Source organism: Taudactylus pleione, unplaced genomic scaffold (genome assembly GCF_031769625.1).
Source record: "Taudactylus pleione unplaced genomic scaffold, aTauple2 ptg000116l, whole genome shotgun sequence".
In the NCBI taxonomy this organism is placed as follows: Eukaryota; Metazoa; Chordata; class Amphibia; order Anura; family Myobatrachidae; genus Taudactylus; species Taudactylus pleione.
Window position 1 is genome coordinate 17936311 of NW_028284518.1, and position 21791 is coordinate 17958101.

The 21791-nt window shown below is 44.7% G+C and overlaps 1 protein-coding gene across 2 annotated transcripts in view; it reads right to left on the reverse strand.

Moving 5' to 3' along the window:
- RIPK1 (receptor interacting serine/threonine kinase 1) overlaps nucleotides 1-21791 on the reverse strand; it is a 103512-nt gene that overhangs the window by 46596 nt on the left and 35125 nt on the right. For both annotated transcript variants that reach the window (XM_088471718.1, XM_088471717.1), the window contains exons 4-7: nucleotides 14062-14215; nucleotides 10123-10260; nucleotides 3975-4212; nucleotides 668-817 (exon numbers count right to left, since the gene is read on the reverse strand). In XM_088471718.1, the coding sequence (XP_088327844.1) occupies nucleotides 668-817; nucleotides 3975-4212; nucleotides 10123-10260; nucleotides 14062-14215 (680 nt within the window). The remainder of the gene's footprint in view (nucleotides 1-667; nucleotides 818-3974; nucleotides 4213-10122; nucleotides 10261-14061; nucleotides 14216-21791) is intronic.

A 21791-nucleotide genomic window follows, 5' to 3' on the forward strand; every position in this document is an offset into this window, starting at 1 on the left:
CCTTAGGTAGCAATCCATTGGAGGATAGTGTCAGCTGACAGCAAACCATGCTACCATTGGGTGAAGGTTAATCAGGTGATGTAGACTGTCATGGCTGCGTCCATGACGGCAACCGCAGGAACCAAATCACGGCGCAACACATGGATGTCCTAGCAGACCCCAGGAATAATCCTCAGTGCGTCACTTGTCACCACACCTGACGTCTGACTGCTCGGGAGGCCAGGGGAAGCCGGCGCTGAGGTAACGGCCATTCTAGGCCGCAACCGGACAGGTATACTGTAGGTATTGATAGTAGGAAATATAAATTATTTTAAGTTGTGGATTACATATTACTCACACTGTCCTCACCCCAACACCTCTCCTCCTACCTACCTACCTGTTCATATTCCCCAAAAAGTATTTCTATCCAAAAATGTTCACTTGAACTGCAAAAAACAGAAAAATTAAATATCTGGGCAAAAATATATCACTAGCAATTATGGCGAACAAAACAAGAGAATTTCCATCCTTTATGCTAAAAAGCATTAAATACACACAAATTATTTCATAGTACCCTTCATATCTTCTTGATGAGAAATTATTGGATTTAATTACCAAAACTTAATTATAATGTTATATAATCGGAGCAGAAAAAAAAATGGGGTGGGGGGGAATCTTAAAACCTCACCTTTAAATGAAGGTCTAGATTCTGGTTCGCTCTTCCAGCATTCCTGCATGAGATCTGATGCCTCCTGCAGGCAGCTGCACAGACTGGCATCTACCTCTGGCCTTTGACCATCACTCACACAATGTGATATCTGTGGATCATTAAGTGCATCTACAAAAATCAAATAGATATAATGTACTTCTTTATTCTATATGAGGAATTTGCAGCATTTGTAATCATGCATTAATGTTGCTTTAAAGTGAACCATGCAACCAAAATGAATCTATTGCTAAACTGTTTAGAAATGGTAACCGTGAAGGCTGTTTTAGATATATAATGCAATTAACTTTAAATAGTGGTACAATACACAAGTGATGTTAATATGTTTATAAACTCTGGTGAATAAGGTCTGTATAAATATTGTGAGCTTTCAGGTCTGGGTCGTAACATCAGTGTTTATTATAAAAAGTTGTACATTATTGATTAATGAAGAATCCCCCTCCTGCTGTAAATTATTACTTACCGTATATACTCCAGTATAAGAAGAGTTTTTCAGCACATTTTCTGAGTAGCGTACCATGCGGGCCTCGGTGCAGACTGTGGGCCTGATTCAGAGCCGGACGCTCTGAACGAGCGCCCGCTCTGAATCAGGGCGTTTTTGTTTTTTTTGGTGCGTCCTCCTGGACGCTCACATAGCTGTGGGTTACCACCCACAGCTTATGCGAGCGTCCATGATGATGGTCGCGATGGTCAAGACCATCGCGACCATCGGGCTTGCGACGAGACCCTGTGGTAGGGTCTCGCTGCCGCAAGCCCTGGAGTGATTTTGGCTCTATCAGAGCCAAAATCACTCCCACTGATATCACTAGTGATGTCAGTGGGGCCGGCCCCAGATGGTAGGTGTTCCCATGGGAACGCATCCGTCTGGCAAGCCACGCCCCCGGCATGCCCACCAAAGGGGGCGTGCTGTCACTCAACATCGACAGCACGTCCCCTTTGATGCGAGACCCCAAGCGACGGCTTCCCCCGTCGCTTGCCGGGTCTCGCGCATGCGCACGACGGAGCAGCCTCCGTCGTGCGCATGCACATTTGGGTACCATCGACCCGCTTGCGAGCGTCCTGCGCTCGCGAGCGGGTCTGAATGAGACCCTGTATCTCTGTGACACAGCTGCACCAAGTGTGTAGCGCTGACCGGATGGAGTTCGGTCAGCACTACACAGTGCCAAACACACAGCCGCTGGTGCCGGCAGCTGTGTGTTTGTTGTAATCAGCAGCCGATGAGAGTCTGTCAGACACTCATCGGCTGCTGCTGCTCCCACTGCGGGAGCCATCTTCCGGCTCCCGCAGTGGGTAATGACGACGCCTCTCCCATAATGCAGTAGCAGCGTCGGGAGCAGAAGCGGGGTTTCAGGTAAGTGTTTTTTTTTTTTTTTAAATACATCTCTCTCTACTGGGGGGGCTACTACTGGGGGGCAGTACAAGGGGGGGATTACTACTGGGGGCACTATCAGGGGGGGATTAATACTAGGGGCACTACCAGGGGGGGATATTGCTACTGGGGGCACTACCAGGGGGGTTATTACTACTGGGGGCACTACCAGGGGGGTATTACTACTGGGGGCACTACCAGAGGGGGAATATTACTACTGGGGGCAGTACCAGGGGGGGGATTACTACTGGGGCAGTACCAGGGGGGGGATTAATACTGGGGGCACTACCAGGGGGGAATATTGCTACTGGTGGCACTACCAGGGGGGGAATTACTACTGGGGGCACTACCAGAGGGGGAAAATTACTACTGGGGCAGTACCAAGGGGGAAGGGGGGATTACTACTGGGGGCACTACCAGGGGGATTACTTCTGGGGGCACTACCAGGGGGGGATGTTACTACTGGGGGCAGTACCAGGGGGGGATATTACTACTGGGGGCAGTACCGGGGGGGGATTACTACTGGGGGCAGTACCAGGGGGGGATTACTACTGGGGGCAGTACCGGGGGGGGGGGATTACTACCAGTAGCTGCTGCATTTCCCACCCTAGGCTTATACTCGAGTCAATAAGTTTTCCCAGTTTTTTGTGGTAAAATTAGGTACCTCGGCTTATATTCGGGTCGACTTATACTCGAGTATATACGGTATGTTAGAAATGAGATTAGATTTCTGTGACCTGGACAAAAGCACTCAATACATTGTTGCGCTTTTATATGGCCAGAGAACTCCTCTGTGATTTTAGCTATGTATTTATACTAGGGAATGCATTATCCCACATGACTATGATGTCACTGCATCCAACAGGGGTTCTTAACATGTGGGCAAGGACTCAAAGCACAGATCTTCAATCCATTTGGTATGGGTCTCCATGACACATGACCCTCTGCAACATTATTGTTTGCTACTCATTAATACACCAATTAGTTATCACTTTTCATATTTATTTGTGCATCTTCTATATTTTTTGTAACCTTTAGCAAAATTATACTTAATTTATAGATAACAATTATGAGATTTAAATTAAATTGCAAATTAAAATTCTAGCAACTGGCTACAAAACTATTTCACAGCCACAATTTGAATCTTTATTGAAATAGTTTAGAAAGTCCTACTATAAACTAAATGCTAAAATCATAAACAGATACATAAAATTTTCTCCATACTTCTTTAATTGTATAAAATTAAAGTAAAAAAATAACTACCCAACATGTTTCTGTTCACCAGCGCAAAGACACAAAATTTTAATGCAACAACAGTTTAGTATAGTTTGTTTGACATATACAGTACATTAAGGCAAAGTTGGATAAAATTAGAAGCACATATGTGATATGTAGCGTTCATTGAAATCATGTTTCATATAAATAATGCACTTTGGAGTAGATGTATTATGTGTCGATATGGGAATGAAGTGGTATCAGCGCACTTTATTTGCTCTGATGAACACTTCTCCCCCATGTATTATTGAAGGGTTAGGCGGTAAATGACAGGGGCGATATGCGCCCGTCATTATCGGCGCTATCTACAAGATAGCGCCAATAAGCTGGGCTATGAATGAACGGTCAGTGGCAGCTGTCATTGCCCTATCACCACAGCAGGCTGCCGGCTCCGGGAGCTGCAAGTGGGATCTCACAATGCTTGCGAGATCCCAAACATGCCCAGTGGAGCCGGCCGAGACTGTGACACAGCGCATCAGCCTGGTGCTCCGGTAGGGATCGCCGGAGCACTAGATCAGATGTTCATATAGCGGCGCCAGGATCTACAATACATCTCCCCCTTTGTGCGGTAAAAAACAAACAGACTATAGAAAACAGGGTAAAAAACTGAAGCTACTGTCTTACGTTCATAGGGTTCCTTGTTGTTTAGTATCACCCAAATAACTATTCCAAAACTGTACACATCTGATTTTTCAGTGGCCTTTTGATTTATACTCTTCAAGTGCTCTGGTGCCATGTAGCTCAACGTTCCAGCATTGCTCTCATTAGCTGTTCCACTTTTGATGAGACTCCTTTTCCGAGCCGTCTCCTCTTTAGTCAAAGTACTCCATTTCTGGAAGTTGGCAGCGCCGAGGTCTGCAATCTGTTGAAATAAAAAAAAATCCACCAACAGATTCTAAAGATAAGATCACTTGTGAATAATCAGTTACACAGCACACAGTTGGCATAGTCACTAGCATTACTGCCACACAACACTGAGGTCATGAGTTCAATTTTCAATTCATGTTAAGTTTGAATGTTCTCCCTATGTTTGCCTGGGTTTCCTATGGGTGCTCCAGTTTCCTCCCAAAAACATACTTGTAGGTTACTTGGCTGCTGTGTATGTGTGTCCATTTGATGGAAAATATAGATTGTAAACTCTATCGGGACAGGGACTGATGTGAATGACAGAAATATTCTCTGTAAAGTGCTGCGCACTATGGGGTCCATTAGGTGCGAAGGGGGCAATCTGCTGTTGAAACGTCATAGAAACGCCAGCAATGGCACGCCAATTCACCCCCCTTGCAGCCCGAACCAGAGATACCGTAAGTGCGGCATGCAGTTGCACTTTCTCACAGGGGAGATGAACTCGCACCTAATTGAATTGACCCCTATGTGTGAGCTATATAAATAACTATTAATAAAGAAATCGGTTCCAAAATGCTATAAGTGCACAGGCACAGTGGTTCTGGGCATTTATCTGCAATTCAGAGCATAAGGAAGTCAACCAATTAATTAAGAAGATGTTATAGAAACTAAAGTCGTATGCCCTGATACAAACATTGGAAAAATATCCTGTTTAGTATTCTAAAAAAGTTACATTAACCAGATTAAAACTTTGGGTCTGATTCAGAGGTGGACACTAATGCCACTGCAACTGCACCTTTTTGCGGAGTCGCAGCAGTGATAATATGCAAATGCCCTGAGACACCCACTTTCAATGCCTGTGGACAGTGCAACTCCGCCAGTGGATCCAAACACTCCACCATTAGCGCACCATAACATTCATCATCAATATCTGCACCAGCCTATGGCAGACACAGTGTTTCCTTCTGAAATTCCACTGAACATGGCCTCTGTGGCTGCGGTTCTGCGCCTGAGAACATAGCCGCTTTCACGTCTCCAACACTCCCATAACACACCCCTGAGACAGCCTTTTTTTGCGTTCACTTCAGGCTACCTCCCAGTCACCACCCAGGAACGCCCATGATTTTGCCTTCCTAATGGCAGCACTCCCGTGCATAACAGTGTTTGGAGCTGTACAGTCAGGGTGACGCATGCACTGTAGGAGTTGTCAGGGGGATCCAATCAATACGCCGAATCAAAACTCAGAATGCCGGCACCGGAATACCAACACTTGTCAGAATCCCGGAGCCGGCATCCTGACTGCCGGAATCCCGAAGGTAAGTAGTGGGGTTAGGGGAAGGGTTAGGCACTAGGGAGAGGGTTATGCACTAAGGGGGGAGGGTTAGGTTTAGGGTACGGGGAGGTTAGTTTTAGGCACATGGGGGGGGGGGGAGGAGTTAGGTTTAGGCATAGGGTTATACCGACCGATAGGTGTTTGTATCCTAACCCTGTCGGGATGCCGGCGTCTGGATTTTGCATCCCATAGGAATCCCATTTTCAGGACTTTCATGCATGCACAGTAGCAAGTAATCACTTAACTGTGCAAACACCAGCACTGCATCCACTTCTGAATCAGGCCTTCTATGTCTAAAACACAGCTTTACTCAATCTTCCACACCAGTGTAGCTAACTAACTAGAAGGTTTCAAACAAAGTTATTGCCATAAGTAGGTTTTTTTCACTTACGCAGATTACTTTAATTTAAATGTATTTTCTCTAGGTCTATGTTGCATTGAGAACATTTAATCACTTAACTGACAATTTGTTTTTGGCAAAATCACACAGGAATTGACTTTTTTTTGTTAAATTAAGTTAAAGTATTTTTAAAAATATATAAAAATTATTATATATTTTTTAAAAATACACCTAGGGAATATTTTGCCACCCCCCCCCCTAACCCCCTTATCCATAAACCTCTATTGTAATTTCACTTCCAAACCCCATTAGAAACAGCCTCCCCCAGTTTAAAATGATCCCCAGCAATAACAACTCCCATCCCCCTAGGGGTAATAGACCTCGTGGCAGAGCCCTCACTCTCACTCCCAGAAACATCAGCCACCCTGCTGCAGCTGATCAATTTTTTTCACTAGAAATGAATACACCATCGACTCATTCTGACGTACTTTTCTTTCACTTCAGCCTAACACAGGAATATACCATTATTCGTTTTGTTCCATTCAGCAGTTTTTGCAGGCAAATCAGGAAGTAAATAGAAGTTGCAAATAGACCACCTCCACAGCTGCGAGTTTCCCTGAAACATACACAGATCAGTGTGATTTGTGTATGTTTCAGCATGGAAACAGTGTGTAAATGGTTAAAAATTATCAAAAAAATGACGTAGGGTCCCCCCCCCCTTGGTTGTCCACAGATGTGGATTAAAGTTTTTCTGCATGCCGATCGAAGGTTTACTAACAATGTGGGCATAAACTAACAATCGACTCCTGATTGTCCACAGATGTGGTTGAAGTTTTGCTGCATGTGGATTAAAGTTGTACTAACAATATGGGCATAAACTAACAATGGCTTCACAGAGTATAACCCTGAACTGTATACATGCCTGTTGGATTTCTGCTTAAAATAACTGGAAAAATTCAATGAAGTACTGATTATGCAATACTACATAAAATTATTGCTGCTCTGCTTCTTAAATACTGCCTGTATGTTTGACTACTAACCCAAACAACAAAAAGCCATACATTAATTCTGGATCTTTGTTCATAACATATCTTCAAAGCGAAGGGGTGATAAGTAGCACATGTGTGCAAAGGATATTAAACATCACCACATCCATCTTTGGATAGTAATATATAGATCTGTATTGATTTTTCAAAATATTTTTTTATATGGGGCTGACACAATTAAGTGGATACACCGGCCGATTTAGACTACTTGATTTTTAATATATACATATTTGTTTTATTTAATGTCACTTTTTATAATTTTGTGTTTTATGTTGATTACTCTTTATATATTGTATTAAAAAAATTTTTGTCTACACCTTTGTATACTTTTGTCTTTTATAGGTTTTTTAGCATACACCTATTTTTGGATAGCAGCTTTAGATTAAAATGTACATTTTTCAAATATTGTCCTGGTGTTGGGAATAGAGTGCCTAGTCTCCTTTTTCCCTGGCCCCCCCCCCCCCCCCCAAAGGCATAACCAGCCCCGGGCTGCTCAGCTAGTACTAGTTCCTAAAAAGCATTAACACCGCAAGCCAGTCAGCCCAAGCTGGGGATCTCAGGGGAGGTGGGGACCCCCCCAATAAAGGGGTCCCTCCTCTTCCGAGCACCCAAGGCTTAGTCTGAAGCCTGGGGATCTTCCCCGCACCCCTGGGCTGTGGGTACGGGGGGTAATAGTAGTGTAAAAGTAGAGAAACTATTGCATTTTACAGTGGAACTACAGGAGCCAGCATACCTGCCCTTTGGCACTTGTGGAACTACAAGTGCCAGCAGGCGGCTGGCACCTGTACCCCCACTGTTAAATAAATAGTTAAAAACCACAACACTCACACACCGTCTAAAGTACAACTTTATTACATACAACTACCTACCCCACTCACACATATTTACCTGCTGCCAGGTGATCTGTCCCCTTCTCCATGTAGAAATCCAATGAGAGTACCTCACCTCTATCCTCGAGCCAGTCTCTGTAGCATCCACAACACTTTGCAAAACAAAAAACTAATATCCGCACCAAACCGGACAAGTATAGGTATGTGTGTTACCACACATGCCTATACCTTGCGAAATGACAGATGACGGCAGTCATCTGAAATTCTCACGGGCTGCCAGCCAATCAGAGGCCACTTTACATGTAGCGGCAGCTCATTGGCTGTGACTCACATGTGTCAAAGCCTCTGATTGGCTGGCGGCCCGTGACATTACGCCCTGGTCGGTTTTTGGTCCAGTGCTGGTTTCAAATATAGGGGGTCCCCTACACAATGTTTTCCCCCCTATTTTTAAAACCAGGACTGGGAGCACAAAGTGACACGGAGACGGTCTGTCAAAAGAGGAGCATTGTGGTCATGCTGAAGCAGGAGAGGAAGGAGAGGCGCAATCCGGATGAAGGGATCCAGCTGTCTGGTATCCGGAACCACCGCGAAAAAGGAGGAAGTCTGGAAAACCAGCATTCTACATTTGACAGCGACCACACCTTAGACCAGATTTGTGCACTAACACAGTGTCTAAGGCAATACACTTGTAACAGCACCGATAATATCAACAAACATAAAACCTAATTTACATCAAAGAAAATCATACTCACAGTGAAACAGAGAAACAACATCGCAATTTTATTTTTGGAGGAAACTGTACTGAAAGCGAGCCTGTGAAGTGGTGGGCAACTTGTTCTAATGAGGCTTGTCATTACAGTGATCACAAGAAAAACTGAAAAAACAATTGTAAATGTCTCTTTTTATAGTACAAATCGTTCCAATCCATACAATACCTTACCTGTGTAAAAGTATATTGACAAAATATAATACATTTAGGCACAATAAATCAAAATAGCCAACAGTGGAGAAAAACTACATCCCAGCAGGCAAAATGATAAAATAAACAAAGGCAAACATGAAGAGGCTGATCATAGTGGTTACTTTGTCAGTTTGTGTAATGTAATTTGCATAATTTTGTTCATGTTTAGAAAGCAAAAGTACGCATATGCGCCTATGCAGCCCTACATGCATCTGCATCCACCTGTGCCTTGAACGGCATGGTGGGAAGGGGTATTCAACGTGGGCTGAGTACGACTCATGCAGACCTGCAGTAACACAAATGATGATTATAGTAAACAAAAAACGCATATGCTGCTGATGTAGCGGCATGCAGCTCTGCGTATGGGTGAAAATACAATGGGCCGCATTCTGAGTTGAGAATAGAGTAAGAAAGAGCAAGTAACTTACACCTTGGCAAAACCATGCTGCATTGCTAATGGGGCAGATATAAAATGTACAGATTTAGATATGAGAGGAGTGTGACCAAACTGAACTGTAAATCGCAGTGCAAAAATAAAGCTCTCCAGTATTCATGGGATACACGCAAAAGCAGTATGTACCCTGCATGCAAAACAATAAATATATTTGCACCCAGGGCCGGACTGCCCATCTGGCACTTCTGGCAAATGTCAGAATTGCCCGTGGCCAGATGGGCTGGTCCGGCTGCAAACCCCGGCCAAGCAACTCCGCTTTCCGGCATCTGGTCAGACGAGGATACTGACAGAAGGAGGCGTGCAGCGAGGCCACGTCCCTATGACTCGCGGCTAGCCCCCGTGAGGCATGACCACACCCCTTTTCAGCGAGACCACAACCCTTTTGCCGCCGCGCCTTCGACGTGCGCGCCGGGGTAGTGCAGGAGGACTGCCAGGCTAAGCAGCCCTAGTCCATCCCTGTTTGCACCCCTTGCATTGCAACATGGTTTGCCCAGATGCACAATTACGTTCTCTTTATGGCTTTACTCCCAAATCAGCATCAGACCCAATATCTTTTTGTGCTCTATTGTTTTAGTAATTTGTGCTTACTTTGCATTAACCATGGGGATTATTTACTAAGCTTGGGTTGTAAACTCTGTGCTTCTGGTCGTGCTTATGCCCGATTTTTAAAAGGGCAATGTGATTAGGCTAGAAAAAGCATTTCCCTTTTAAATATCAGGCACAGCACAATCAGAAGCAGAGTTTTACAATCCACCGCTTTGTAAATAAACCCCTTGAAGTCTTTGTAAATACGCTCACAATGCTTAAAATGAGTGATCACCAAAATCAAATCCCCAGAGCACAGCATGGACAACACAAGCGTTAGATGTTGCTTCTAAACTTTGCACAGATCTGTGAATCCCTCCTATCACAGGTTAAACAGTGTTTATTACACAAGGAAAATAAAATACTAGGAAACCTACCTTAATATGAAATTCATCATTTGTTAATATGTTTTCTGGTTTTAGATCCTTGTGAATCACTTTTTGATTATGCAAATAAACCATTCCTTCAATAATTTCTAGAATAAAACGTGCCTTTACAGAATCAGGTACTGTAACCTAGATATACAAAAAGGTAATAAAATAATGAAATACATAACATGCCAATCAAATATTCCATGCCTATCATGCTGCAATAAATGATGCATATTATAGTATTTGCTGTGGCAAATCAAGGGGGATTTTAGAATAGCAAATATGGAGCGTAATACCTCTCTTTAATAACACAGTCAATAGCACAAAATTATTGGATATAAGGAATCAATTAGACTTTTACACTGCTGTAGCATTAATCTGCTTCAATGCAAAAGGTTCCACTGCATTTGTATTATTTCTTCAATTACATTTTCTAGTAGTTGAAGGAGGCATTCAGGCATATACTAGCATACATTCTGTTAAATACAGTACTGATGATTATGACGGGATGCGGTTAAAATACAGAGGGAAAGGATTAGAATGCCGTTGCCGGAATCCCGACACCTGTCAGAATCCCGGTGCCGGCATCCCGACCGCCGGAATCCCGACCGCCGGAATCCCGAAGGTAAGTAGTGGGGTTAGGGGGAGGGTTAGGCACTAGGGGGAGGGTTAGGTTTAGGGTGCGGGAAGGGGCAGGTTAGTTTTAGGGTGCGGGAAGGGGCAGGTTAGGTTTAGGCACTAGGGGGAGGATAAATATAGGCAGCAGGGAGGGAGGGTTAGGGTAGGGAGAGGGGGAGGGTTAGTATACCGACCGAAAAAGTGTTGGTATTCTAACCTTGTCGGGATGCCGGTGTTGGGATTCTGACTGCCGGCATCCTGTACCCATCCCATTGTGAGAAGTACAGGTGGTGTAATGCTGTGTTTTTCTCCCTAACCTAAGTGCAACATTTAAAAGAGCCAAAATACTCCAGTATTGACACATTTTGCGCTAACACATGAAATCACAACTGTATAACAACACCCTAAGAAGAAGCATAATAAAGCAGTTATACCTAGTAACATTTCCAATTGGTTTTTAGAAGCGTTGGGTAATTGCTGGGGTAATACTAATGGCCCGGAGGTACAATAAAGTGCAGTAATAAGACATTTGTAAAGTAACAAAAACAATGTGACTAATATGTCTATATAAAAAGTGTAACTAGTGAAATTGTCTGATATCTAATAGTTTCCACAAAAACTGTGCCAAAAGCACATCAATACTTATACCATTTAACACTGTCAAAAATGTTTGGATTTATTTGTCTTAATGATTACATCATAAAAAAAGGTTCAAAATAGATGACCAAGTTACAACAACTCTACACTGCTCATTGGGCCTGATTCAGATGTGGACGCAATGCCGATATTTACGCAGATTGAGCGACAGTTAGCCATTGCGCATGCATGTAACCCGCACATGCAGCAACTGACATGCATTTACGAGTGACAGGTAGTCAGCATTTGGGGGAGGTAACAGGAGTTGTTAGACAAATGCAGGTGTCAGACCATTTAAAAATGTAATTGCTACGCATGTGCAGTGCAGCTTTCACGCATGCAAATATCTAACAATCACTCAATCTGCGTAAACATCGGTATTTACGTATGGATCTGTATCAGGCCCACAGTGTGGTCCTACTGTAGTCACTGTGGGATTATTTCCTAAATTGAAGTATGATGCTATATTAGGGAGAGATTTTCCCACTTCACTGTAACAGAGGAAACTAGCCCTTCCCATTTGATAATGTTACGGACACAGTGGCAGTAGGAATGTTCCCAGAGGCTGAAGTGTTCCCTTTCCCAAGCATGGTTGGATAGCAAGAAAAACGCACCAGGTGACTGTGCTGATTAATATAATATCTGTGTGCGACTTTGTCTCTGAATCAGCATATGAAGTGCTACGATGCAGCGACCGCAGCTCTTTTCCACGCTAAAGTTCCATATACAGACTCAGTCACACAAAGATATACAAGTGTTGTATATCAATTTAATCAGCAGAGTCTCCTGGTGGTTCTTAAGGTGCAGGCACACTTACCAATCGTCGGCTCGATGTTAAGTGCCTGACGTCACAACTAGGGGGTCATTTACATGTGCCCGCCCAGTTGTGATGTCATCACCGGCGGCCTCTGCAGCAAGTGTACGGGCGGTCAGCTGACCGCCAATACACACAGCACGATGCCATCACACCTATCGGCTGTGCTGCACCGCCAACGAGATATGTGTGGGAATTACGTCATTCACAGACATATGACACTAGCAGAGTTGATCCGGGCCTGGCGGCTCACTCATACCAGGCATGTCGCGTTGCGTGGTGTATTGAGGATATATGTAGGAGGAAACACATCTGTAATTGCAGGACATCTAGGGGTAGAAAAAAGAATTTTGCAGTTGCTTTTCTGGCCAGGGATCCATAAAGATGTATCTGACTACTGTGCATCCTGCCCTGAGTGTCAGTACTTAATCACTCTAGACTTAATCAAAGGGTACTGGCAAGTGCCATTGACAGACAGTGAAAATTAAAATACAGCTTTTTCTGCACCAGATGGTCTGCTCCAATACAAGATGTTCCCATTTGGGTTACATGGAGCACCTGCCTCCTATCAGAGAATGATGGATAAAACGTAAAGGCCGTACAGACAGTATGCTCCTGCTTATCTCGATGTCATCTATAGTTCTGATTGGCAGTCTCACTTACCAAAGGTATAAGCAGTGTTGGGCTCCATCCGTGAGGCAAGACTGACAGCCAACAAAAATAAGTGATGCTTAGGGATGGAAAATGTGAAGTATCCTGGATACACCAAAGGCAAAGGTTTGATAAAGCCCCTACTTATATAAATTGAGGCAATACAAAACTGTCCATGACCCCTAAATAAGAAGCAGGTGAGATTTTTTCAGAATCACGGGGTATTATAGAAGATTTTTTGCCACCATTGCGGTCACTTTGACTGATCTTACCATGGGTAAACAGTCAGTTATGGTTAAGTGGAATCCCGAGGCAGAAAAGGCTTTTCAGACATTGAATGTAGCTTTGCGCACCTAACCGGTTTTGATGACGCCTGACTTTAAAAATTAATTTGTCGTGGAAACTTATTGTGACTGTACAATACAGTATTTTGGCATATATAGATATAGTTGTAAACAAATGCTTGCACCGTTGCCCTCCATGACGTAGAATCCCCTATATAAACAGGTGAATAAATGGCGGCACTCAGCGTCTTGTAACTGCAACAAAGTGTTCTTTATTCCAACGTTTTGGGAACTGCGCCCGTCATCAGGGATAGAAAAAAAAATGGCGGGCGCAAAGAACACCTTGTTGCAGTTACAAGATGCTGAGTGATGCCATTTATTCACCTGTGTATATATATATATATATATATATATATATATATATATATATATATAATCAGTACGTACAGAAGGCGGCACTCGGAGACTGAGAATAAAGTGAAATACCCCCAACTGGGGTGTTTTATTTGTCAACGTTTCGGGAATCGAATCCCTTTCCTCAGGACAATAAACAGGAAGGGGATTCCATCCCCGAAACGTTGACAAATAAAACACCCCAGTTGGGGATATTCCACTTTATTCTCAGTCTCCGAGTGCCACCTTCTGTACGTACTGGTGTATATTGAGGGTGCTGTCCCTCCAGGAAGGCACCGAAGCAGGCTATTTTGGATTTCTACAGTCACAATAAGGTATATAGCCCAGTCCCCTCCACATGGTGTCCATCAAGTAGACCCACAATACAGATTCCAATGGCGACGGCACTCGGTAATAAACTATGCTTAACTGCAGAAAATATGAACCGTTTCGATATTTTATTGTATAGTCTTCAGGGTATCCTGAAGACAATACAATAAAGTATCGAAACGTATATAAACGTGGAGCGTTCCATAATTTGTGTCATACCTGTCTTAAAACCTTTAGCAAGTTTCCTTTGGGCAAATATTCAATCACCAAAGAATAGTTGTTATCTTCTAAGATGATACCGAGCAGCTTTACAATTCGCTCATGATTGAGCTTATACATTATTTTGCCCTCTTCAAGGAGATCCTTACTATACCTAAAATACAAAAAGATAAAGATATATGAATACATTTATAATCTCAATAATGAGAAGATACAAGCTTGTTGATAGATGGAAAAAGTGTATTTAAAAGCATGGAGAACATGTTGAAACATAATGTATTTGTCTTTTCTGAAGGTTGAGTAAAATAAATTCTACAGCCAGAGGGCCCAATTCAGACCCGTTCGCTAAGCTGCGTACGCACGCTGCCAAAAGGGGCCGGGTATGCAAATGCTGCGATCGCACTGAATGGCTTAAGGACGCCCTCTATGTCTTAGAGAGCGATGGCAGTGAGTGCACGCCGGAGTATAAAGACACCCACCTTTCTTTTTTAGCACAAGTCATCTCCAGGAAGTGTGATTAATCGGTAACATCAAGAACTATCGGAGCTGCACGTAGCGCTTGAGGTAGACCCTACCCCAACGCAAGCAGTGCGATAAGTGCTGGCTAAAATACAACCAGGTGACGTGTACAATTACACTTCTTTGCTAATTATGCGCACCCCTAAAACGCCGTTTAGACGTCCAGACACGCCTGCATTCGCACATCCACTCCCCCGTTCATAAGCTCCTTCCCCTGTTACCACCCACAAATGGCGCTATCGGTCACTCAAATTAGCGTCCAGTCTGTGTACTATGAACGCACAATTCCCGGACGCAGAGACTGATTCACGCATGCATACTTTGATGCATACACAAACATGCGATAATCACCCATACCGTGCGTACGCAGCTTAGCGAACGGGTCTGAATCGGGCCCAGAGTGCAGATAATTTTTACACACCCTCGTATATAGTATTTCTAAATGGTCTGTCCTAGGTCAGATTAGTCACCCCTAAAGGTTCCCAATGAGCATAGATAGAGAGAGAACTGAATGCAGGAAAGTCCAATATGCTAGTCCAATAAAATGGCTACCCACTGTTAAATAAGGGCCTGATTCAGAGATGTAAGCCAATGCGATCGCAGCTGTAATTGCATACACATCGCAGCAGCGAAAATTTACTGTTAGCAAAGATCAGCCGAGCATAAAGACGCCCACTGCTGTCTTTTTACCTGCGTCCGACGACGCATATCTGCGTAAATATCGGTAACATCAAAGCACATCGGTGGCCATCTTACCCTTGGGGCAGGTCTGACTGCCGCAACCTTGGGTGCTCTTCTGACATGCAGAGCTGCGTATGCAATAGCAGAGACTGCATGGACGTACGCAGTCTGCTGGGCCCACAAGCTGGAGTAAGCGAAGGCTTACTCAGCTGACCGGGTGCCCAGAGCCATCCACCATCGCGACCATCGATGGTCGTGATGGTGATCTCAGCACTGCGACCTCCGTTGCAGTGTTGGGATTGCAAATGCAGCAGGGGGTGTCATACACCTCCTGCTGCATTTGCATGATTGCAAGGATCGTATTGCAAAGCTGCCTGCGTGCAGCTTTGCAATTGCGATCCATGCTGAATCAGGCCCATAGTGCAGAACCTCTAGTACACTTCTCGCAAAGAATAATCATTCACTTGGAGGGGTTTAACTAACATAATGTGCCCAATAAATATATGTCACTTTTCAGGTGAATTTCTCTAAAAAGCTCAATAAAGGGTTAAATGATGTGGGACAGGTCTGTACAGGTGTAAATTATGTGGGACAGGTACGTGGAGGTGTAAATGATGTGGGACAGGTCTGTACAGGTGTAAATTATGTGGGACAGGTATGTGGAGGTGTAAAAAATGTGGGACAGGTATGTGGAGGTGTTGTATTGATGGGAGAGGTATTTTTAAACTTGCAGATGGAAGCTAAGGGCCTGTGTCAGATCCGCACACAAATGCCATCGCAGCTGCGATCTCTCACAGATCTCACCGATCACAATTGTGAAAATAAGCGAATGAGTCACTTGCTGTCCAGTGCTTTGAGATGCCCACCGAAAGCACCTCACATCCGCTGCTCACGCACAAAACCGGAAACATGGGAAACATTGGACGCAGATCAGGCGGCCATAAGCCTTTTGAGTAATCTAACATACTGCAGACACAGCAGGTCTCCAGACATGCGGAGGGCTCTCCTGCTGCGAGCAAGGATGCAGTGGCTATTTTATGCATGCCCAGAAAACAGGGTGGCTAAAGAAACGCAGGCTGCCGACACATCTGCATTGCTCTAGCCACCTCCGCTACTTACCCTGAACACTGACTGTCACTCAGATTGCAAATGAATCCTCGGTGCAGGCTTATCGCAATTCAATCACTGTACGTGCGCAGTACGGCTTTCGCGCATGCGTCATCACTAACAATCGCTTAATCTGCGTAAACATCAGCGTTTGTGTGTGGATCTGATTCAGGCTCTAAAAGCATTTATTCTGACTTTTAACAAACTAGTATAAAATCATGGTACAAGCCTTTTTCTGTACCCCAAAATGCTGGAAAGACTTTAACTTGCTTCCTATCATTATTCAACCATTACTAAAAAGTGCAAAAAACAGATATTTAACACCTCCAGTACTTAACTTATGGCCACTAACAACCTTCTATGTAGCTCTGCTATCTTAGGCCCTCATTTAGAGCCGTACGCTCTGAGCAGAGCGCACGCTCTGAATGAGGGCCGCCCTCCATAATTATGGAGCGTCCTCCTGGACGCTCGTATAGCTGTGGGTCACCACCCACAGCCTATACGAGCGTGCAGTCTGATGGCCGCGATGGTCGTGACCATCGCGACCATCGCCACTGCGAGCCGGAGCCTGCGGTTGAGGTTTTCAACCGCAAGGCCCGGAGTGATTTTGGCTCTATCAGAGCCAAAATCACTCCCACTGACATCACTAGTGATGTCAGTGGGCCGGCTTCTGACGGTAGGCGTTCCCTTGGGAACGCCCCCGTCAGGGAGGCACGACCCCGGCACGCCCACCAAAGGGGGCGTGCTGTCAATCAACATCGACAGCACGCCCCCTTTGATCAGACACAACGAGCGAAGGAAAGTCCTTCGCTCGTCGCGTCTGGCGCATGCGCACGAGGGAGCTCCCTCCGTCGTGCGCATGCTCAGTGCAGACCATCGACCCACTTGCGAGCGGACAGCCGCTCGCGAGTGGGTCTGAATCAGGGCCTTAGTTGCCAATTTTTGGGGGTCCAGGTTGGTTTCCCCACTCTTTAATGCTCTTCTCCAGGGTTCACTTTTTGTACAAAATTTGTGCAACCTCGCACCAAGTAACGCGAATAAGCATTTCTAACTGGATCTCGCATTTCTCGGGAGCATGCATTAGTGAGAAGTTTGCAAGTTTTATGAATCAAACTCTCATTTGCAAACTCGCACCTAGCTGGATTGAGCCTACAGGTTTGCGATTGAGAAACACTGGGCGGGATGCAGCAAGGGGAGAAATGCGGTCAAAATCCCCCATAAAATGCGGATTTGATCACATTTCTCATATGCACTAAGCCTCGGAATATGACTTGGAGGTCCAGATGCATGGAGAATCACTGTCTTCACTTATATATTTATAACACATATACAAACACATACACACACACATATATATATATATATATATATATTGTGACACAGTCGGGATAGGGGTCCCTCTCCTGTGGTAGATGGACTCCCTCTTTACACACAAAGCAGCCATAGAAACAGGATACAAGTCTGGGGTTCTCGTACAAATTGGTCGGTGCCAGCCTTTACTGTGCCAAATTAATATAAACATAAACAAAAACATAAACATAAGTCCTAGCCCGGCTGGGCACTAGCTACACAGCAGATTACCTCTCTATAATAATGGTAGGGCCTATTGCCCTCACCATCAACAAAACATGTGCACAGTACTTACAAGGATTATCATCAAGTGTCTCTGAACTAGTCTGCCTGCTCTCCCAAGTGTGAGCCACTCAGCCACAAACAAACCATGCTTATATTAGCCATTTCCAGCTGCAAGCCCTAATGAGCGTGCTACCAGGCCCAAAACCTGGAGTGGCCTGTGGATAGAGCCCTCCCTCTCCTCACCATCCACACCCCCAGGACCCAAATCGACTTTTCCAAAAGCCGATACTCTGGTCAGCTTACAAAACAGACTTCTCCTGGGGTTTTTTAGAACACATAGGCCAAAAACCTAGGACAAATTTACCTGCCATTGACCACTTTACCAGTGCTTCTATCACTTATCCCCCACCTTTGTTTCGACCTGTAGGGCGGAACAATCGCAGCCCCCAAACAATGGACACGTGACAAAGCATCTGCATTGGCCAGCTGGCTTCCTGGCCTGTGTTCTACCGTAAATTTAAAGGTTTGTAATGCCAAGAACCATCTAGTTATTCTCGCATTACTGTCCTTGTTTTCTGACATCCACTTCAGAGGGGCATGGTCAGTGATCAATCTGAACTTTCTTCCCACCAAGTAGTACCTAAGAGTCTCTAACGCCCACTTTATGGCCAATGGTTCTTTCTCGACCATAGCATAGTTTCTTTCATGTACCTTTAATTTTCGGCTTAAGAAGAAAATCGGGTGTTCTTCACCCTCTTTGCTTTGGGACAGGACCGCTCCGATGCCTACATCTGACGCATCGGCTGGTACAACAAACTGTCACGATCCAGTGCAAGAATTCCTCTGTGGAGGACGGTGAGCCGAGGGGTTCGGGTGACTAGGGGAGTGGCTAGACTAGGTCTCCTAGGTGCGGCCAAACCCAGGTTTGGCTAGACCTGCCCAGAGGCACGGAGTCTAACCCACTTGGTGGTTTTCTCCAGTGACCCCTCCAATTGGGATTTGGTTTTCAGCTGCACCAAGTGAGCAGGTTGCAGCCCTCTGGATAGGTACCTGGGAATGGCAGAAGACCGGAAACTATAATGAATGCAATATGATGAATGCAATAGCACTGGAGGTGAATGGAATGAATGAACTCTGGAAATGGAACAGAATGCTATAACACAGGCATGGACTGGAAACTGTTAAATATGCAGAAAAACACAGACATATACTGGGGATTGCAAAGGCAAGAGCAGAGTGGACTCAGGGAATATATGGGAATGCTGGAAATGATTGGCAGAGACAAGACACTGAGCAAAGAACACAGACATATACTGGAGATTGCACAGACAAGAGCAGAGTGGACTCAGGGAATATATGAGAATGCTGGAAATGATTGGCAGAGACAAGACACTGAGCAAAGAACACAGACATATACTGGGGTACTATAAATGTAGGTGCTGGCTGCACAGACAAGATGCAAAGAGAAGTCAGGCATGCACTAGGAGAGGGCTAAATGCAAGTGCAGATTTGCACTGACAAGACACAGGGCAGATTGACACAGACATGTGCTGGGAGGTCCAGCTGTGAGCTAATTAATACCAGCAGGTAATCTGACACCTCAGTGACACAAGGAAGCTGCAATACTAGCAGCACATATACAAAGACACACAGACATAGAAAACAAAACAGTCTGGATACTGGGAGAGCACTACTCTCAGACTATGAATAGCTTGGAAGCTAATACTGGAAACTGGAGAACTGTGAACAGGCTGAAGTAACTCTCTAAAAGATTAGCACAGAGCAACGCTGGTATCACTGGAACAGAGAAGAAGTTGAACAGCAACTTCCTGTAGTTCTGGAGGTGGATTTATACCCAGGGGTAGCAGATTACTGGAGCATAGCATCAGCTGACTGAAATCATGCTACCATAGGTTAGGAGTACTGTCACATGAGAGGAACTATCATGGCGGCGCCCATGATGGGAACTCCGCTCCCCAGCACACACAGCCGACCATGGAAGCTCGCAAAAAGCACCTAAGGCAGAATACTCAGCCCCACATCCATCACTGCACCAGACGTCTGACCGCAAGGAAGTCAGGGGAAGCCGGCAAGAAGGTGAGAGAGGCCGATCCTAGGCTGAACCCTGACACAAACTCTCTTGTCAAAATCAGGGGTCATCAGAACTGGTTGGGTACATAACGCTATTTTTAACTCCTGGAAAGCCTTCAGGACCCCATTCCACCATGACTTTCTGTTTGCCTTTGGTAAGGTCAGCCAGTGGGACTGCAATGGTGGCAAAATTGGGTATAAACCTCCTATAATACCCAGTGATCCCTAAAAAGGTTCTGACCTGCTTTTTATTCAGGGGTCGTGGCCAGTTTTGGATTGCCTCAATCTTATTGAGCTGTGGCTTTATCAAACCTCTGCCAATGGTGTACCCAAGATATTTTACTTCTTCCATCCCCAGACAACACTTTTTTGGGTTGGCTGTCAAACCTGCCTTATAGATGGAGTCCAACACTGCTTGTACTCTGGGCAAGTGAGACTGCCAATCAGGACTATGATTGACCACATCAGCCAGATAAGCAGCAGCATACTGTCAATGGGGCCTTAGAATCCTATCCATCATTCTTTGAAAGGTAGCAGGTGCCCCATGTAGTCCAAAGGGCAACATTTTGTATTGAAACAACTCCTCTGGTGCAGAAAAAGCTGTCTTTTCCTTGGCGTTCTCAGTTAACGGCACTTGCCAATACAATTTGGATAAGTCAAGAGTAGTTAAATATCTGGCTGTCCCCAGCCTTTCAATTAGTTCGTCCACCCTAGGCATAAGGTAAGCATCGAACTTTGACACACTGTTCAATTTCCGAAAGTCATTGCAGAATCGCACACTCCCGTCGGGTTTTGGAATGAGCACAATGGGACTTGACCACTTACTATGCGATTCTGCAATTACACCCAACTCTAACATTTTTTAATTTCTTTCGACACTGATTCTCTTTGGGCTTCTAGTAACCTATAGGGCTTTAGGTTAACCTTAACCCCTGGGTCAGTGATTATGTCATGTTTCATGACCGTGGTTTTCCCTGGTAGGTGAGAAAACAGAACCCCATTTCTGATCAGAAATTCCTTAACTTCCTGCTGTTGACTGGCTGACAGGGTTTTTGCCACTGTCACTTCGGGTACCTTGGGTCCTGGGTTTACTGGAGGGGCTCAGATGGCTGACAGCACTGCTCTATCCTTCCAGGGTTTTATAAGATTTACATGGTATATCTGTTCTGGCTTTCTTTTCCCTGGCTGGTAAACTTTATAATTGACCTGCCCCACTTTTTCTAAGATTTCAAAGGGTCCTTGCCATTTAGCCAAAAGTTTGCTTTCTACTGTAGGAACCAACACCAACACTCAGTCCCCAGGAGCAAAGTTGTGTAAGCGAGCATTGCGGTTTTATACCCTCTGCTGGGCCTGTTCCAAGGGCTCTCTTACTATCGGTACCACAGCAGCAATTCTTTCTTGCATTTGAGAAACATGCTCAATAACTGTTTTATATGGACTGGACTGCCCTTCCCATGTCTCTTTGGCAATGTCTAGTAATCCCCTTGGATGTCTCCCGTACAATAAATCAAAAGGGGAAAACCCTGTGGAGGATTGGGGAACCTGTCTTATGGCCAGCAAATAATTAAACAAGTAATACCAATGTCTACCATCTTTGTCCACTGCTTTCCTTAGCATGTGTTTTAAAGTTTTATTAAACCTCTCCATTAACCCATCGGCCTGGGGATGGTACACAGAGGTTCTTAATTGGTCAATTTTAAACAGGCGGCATAACTCCTTCATGATTTTTGACATAAATGGGGTACCTTGGTCAGTCA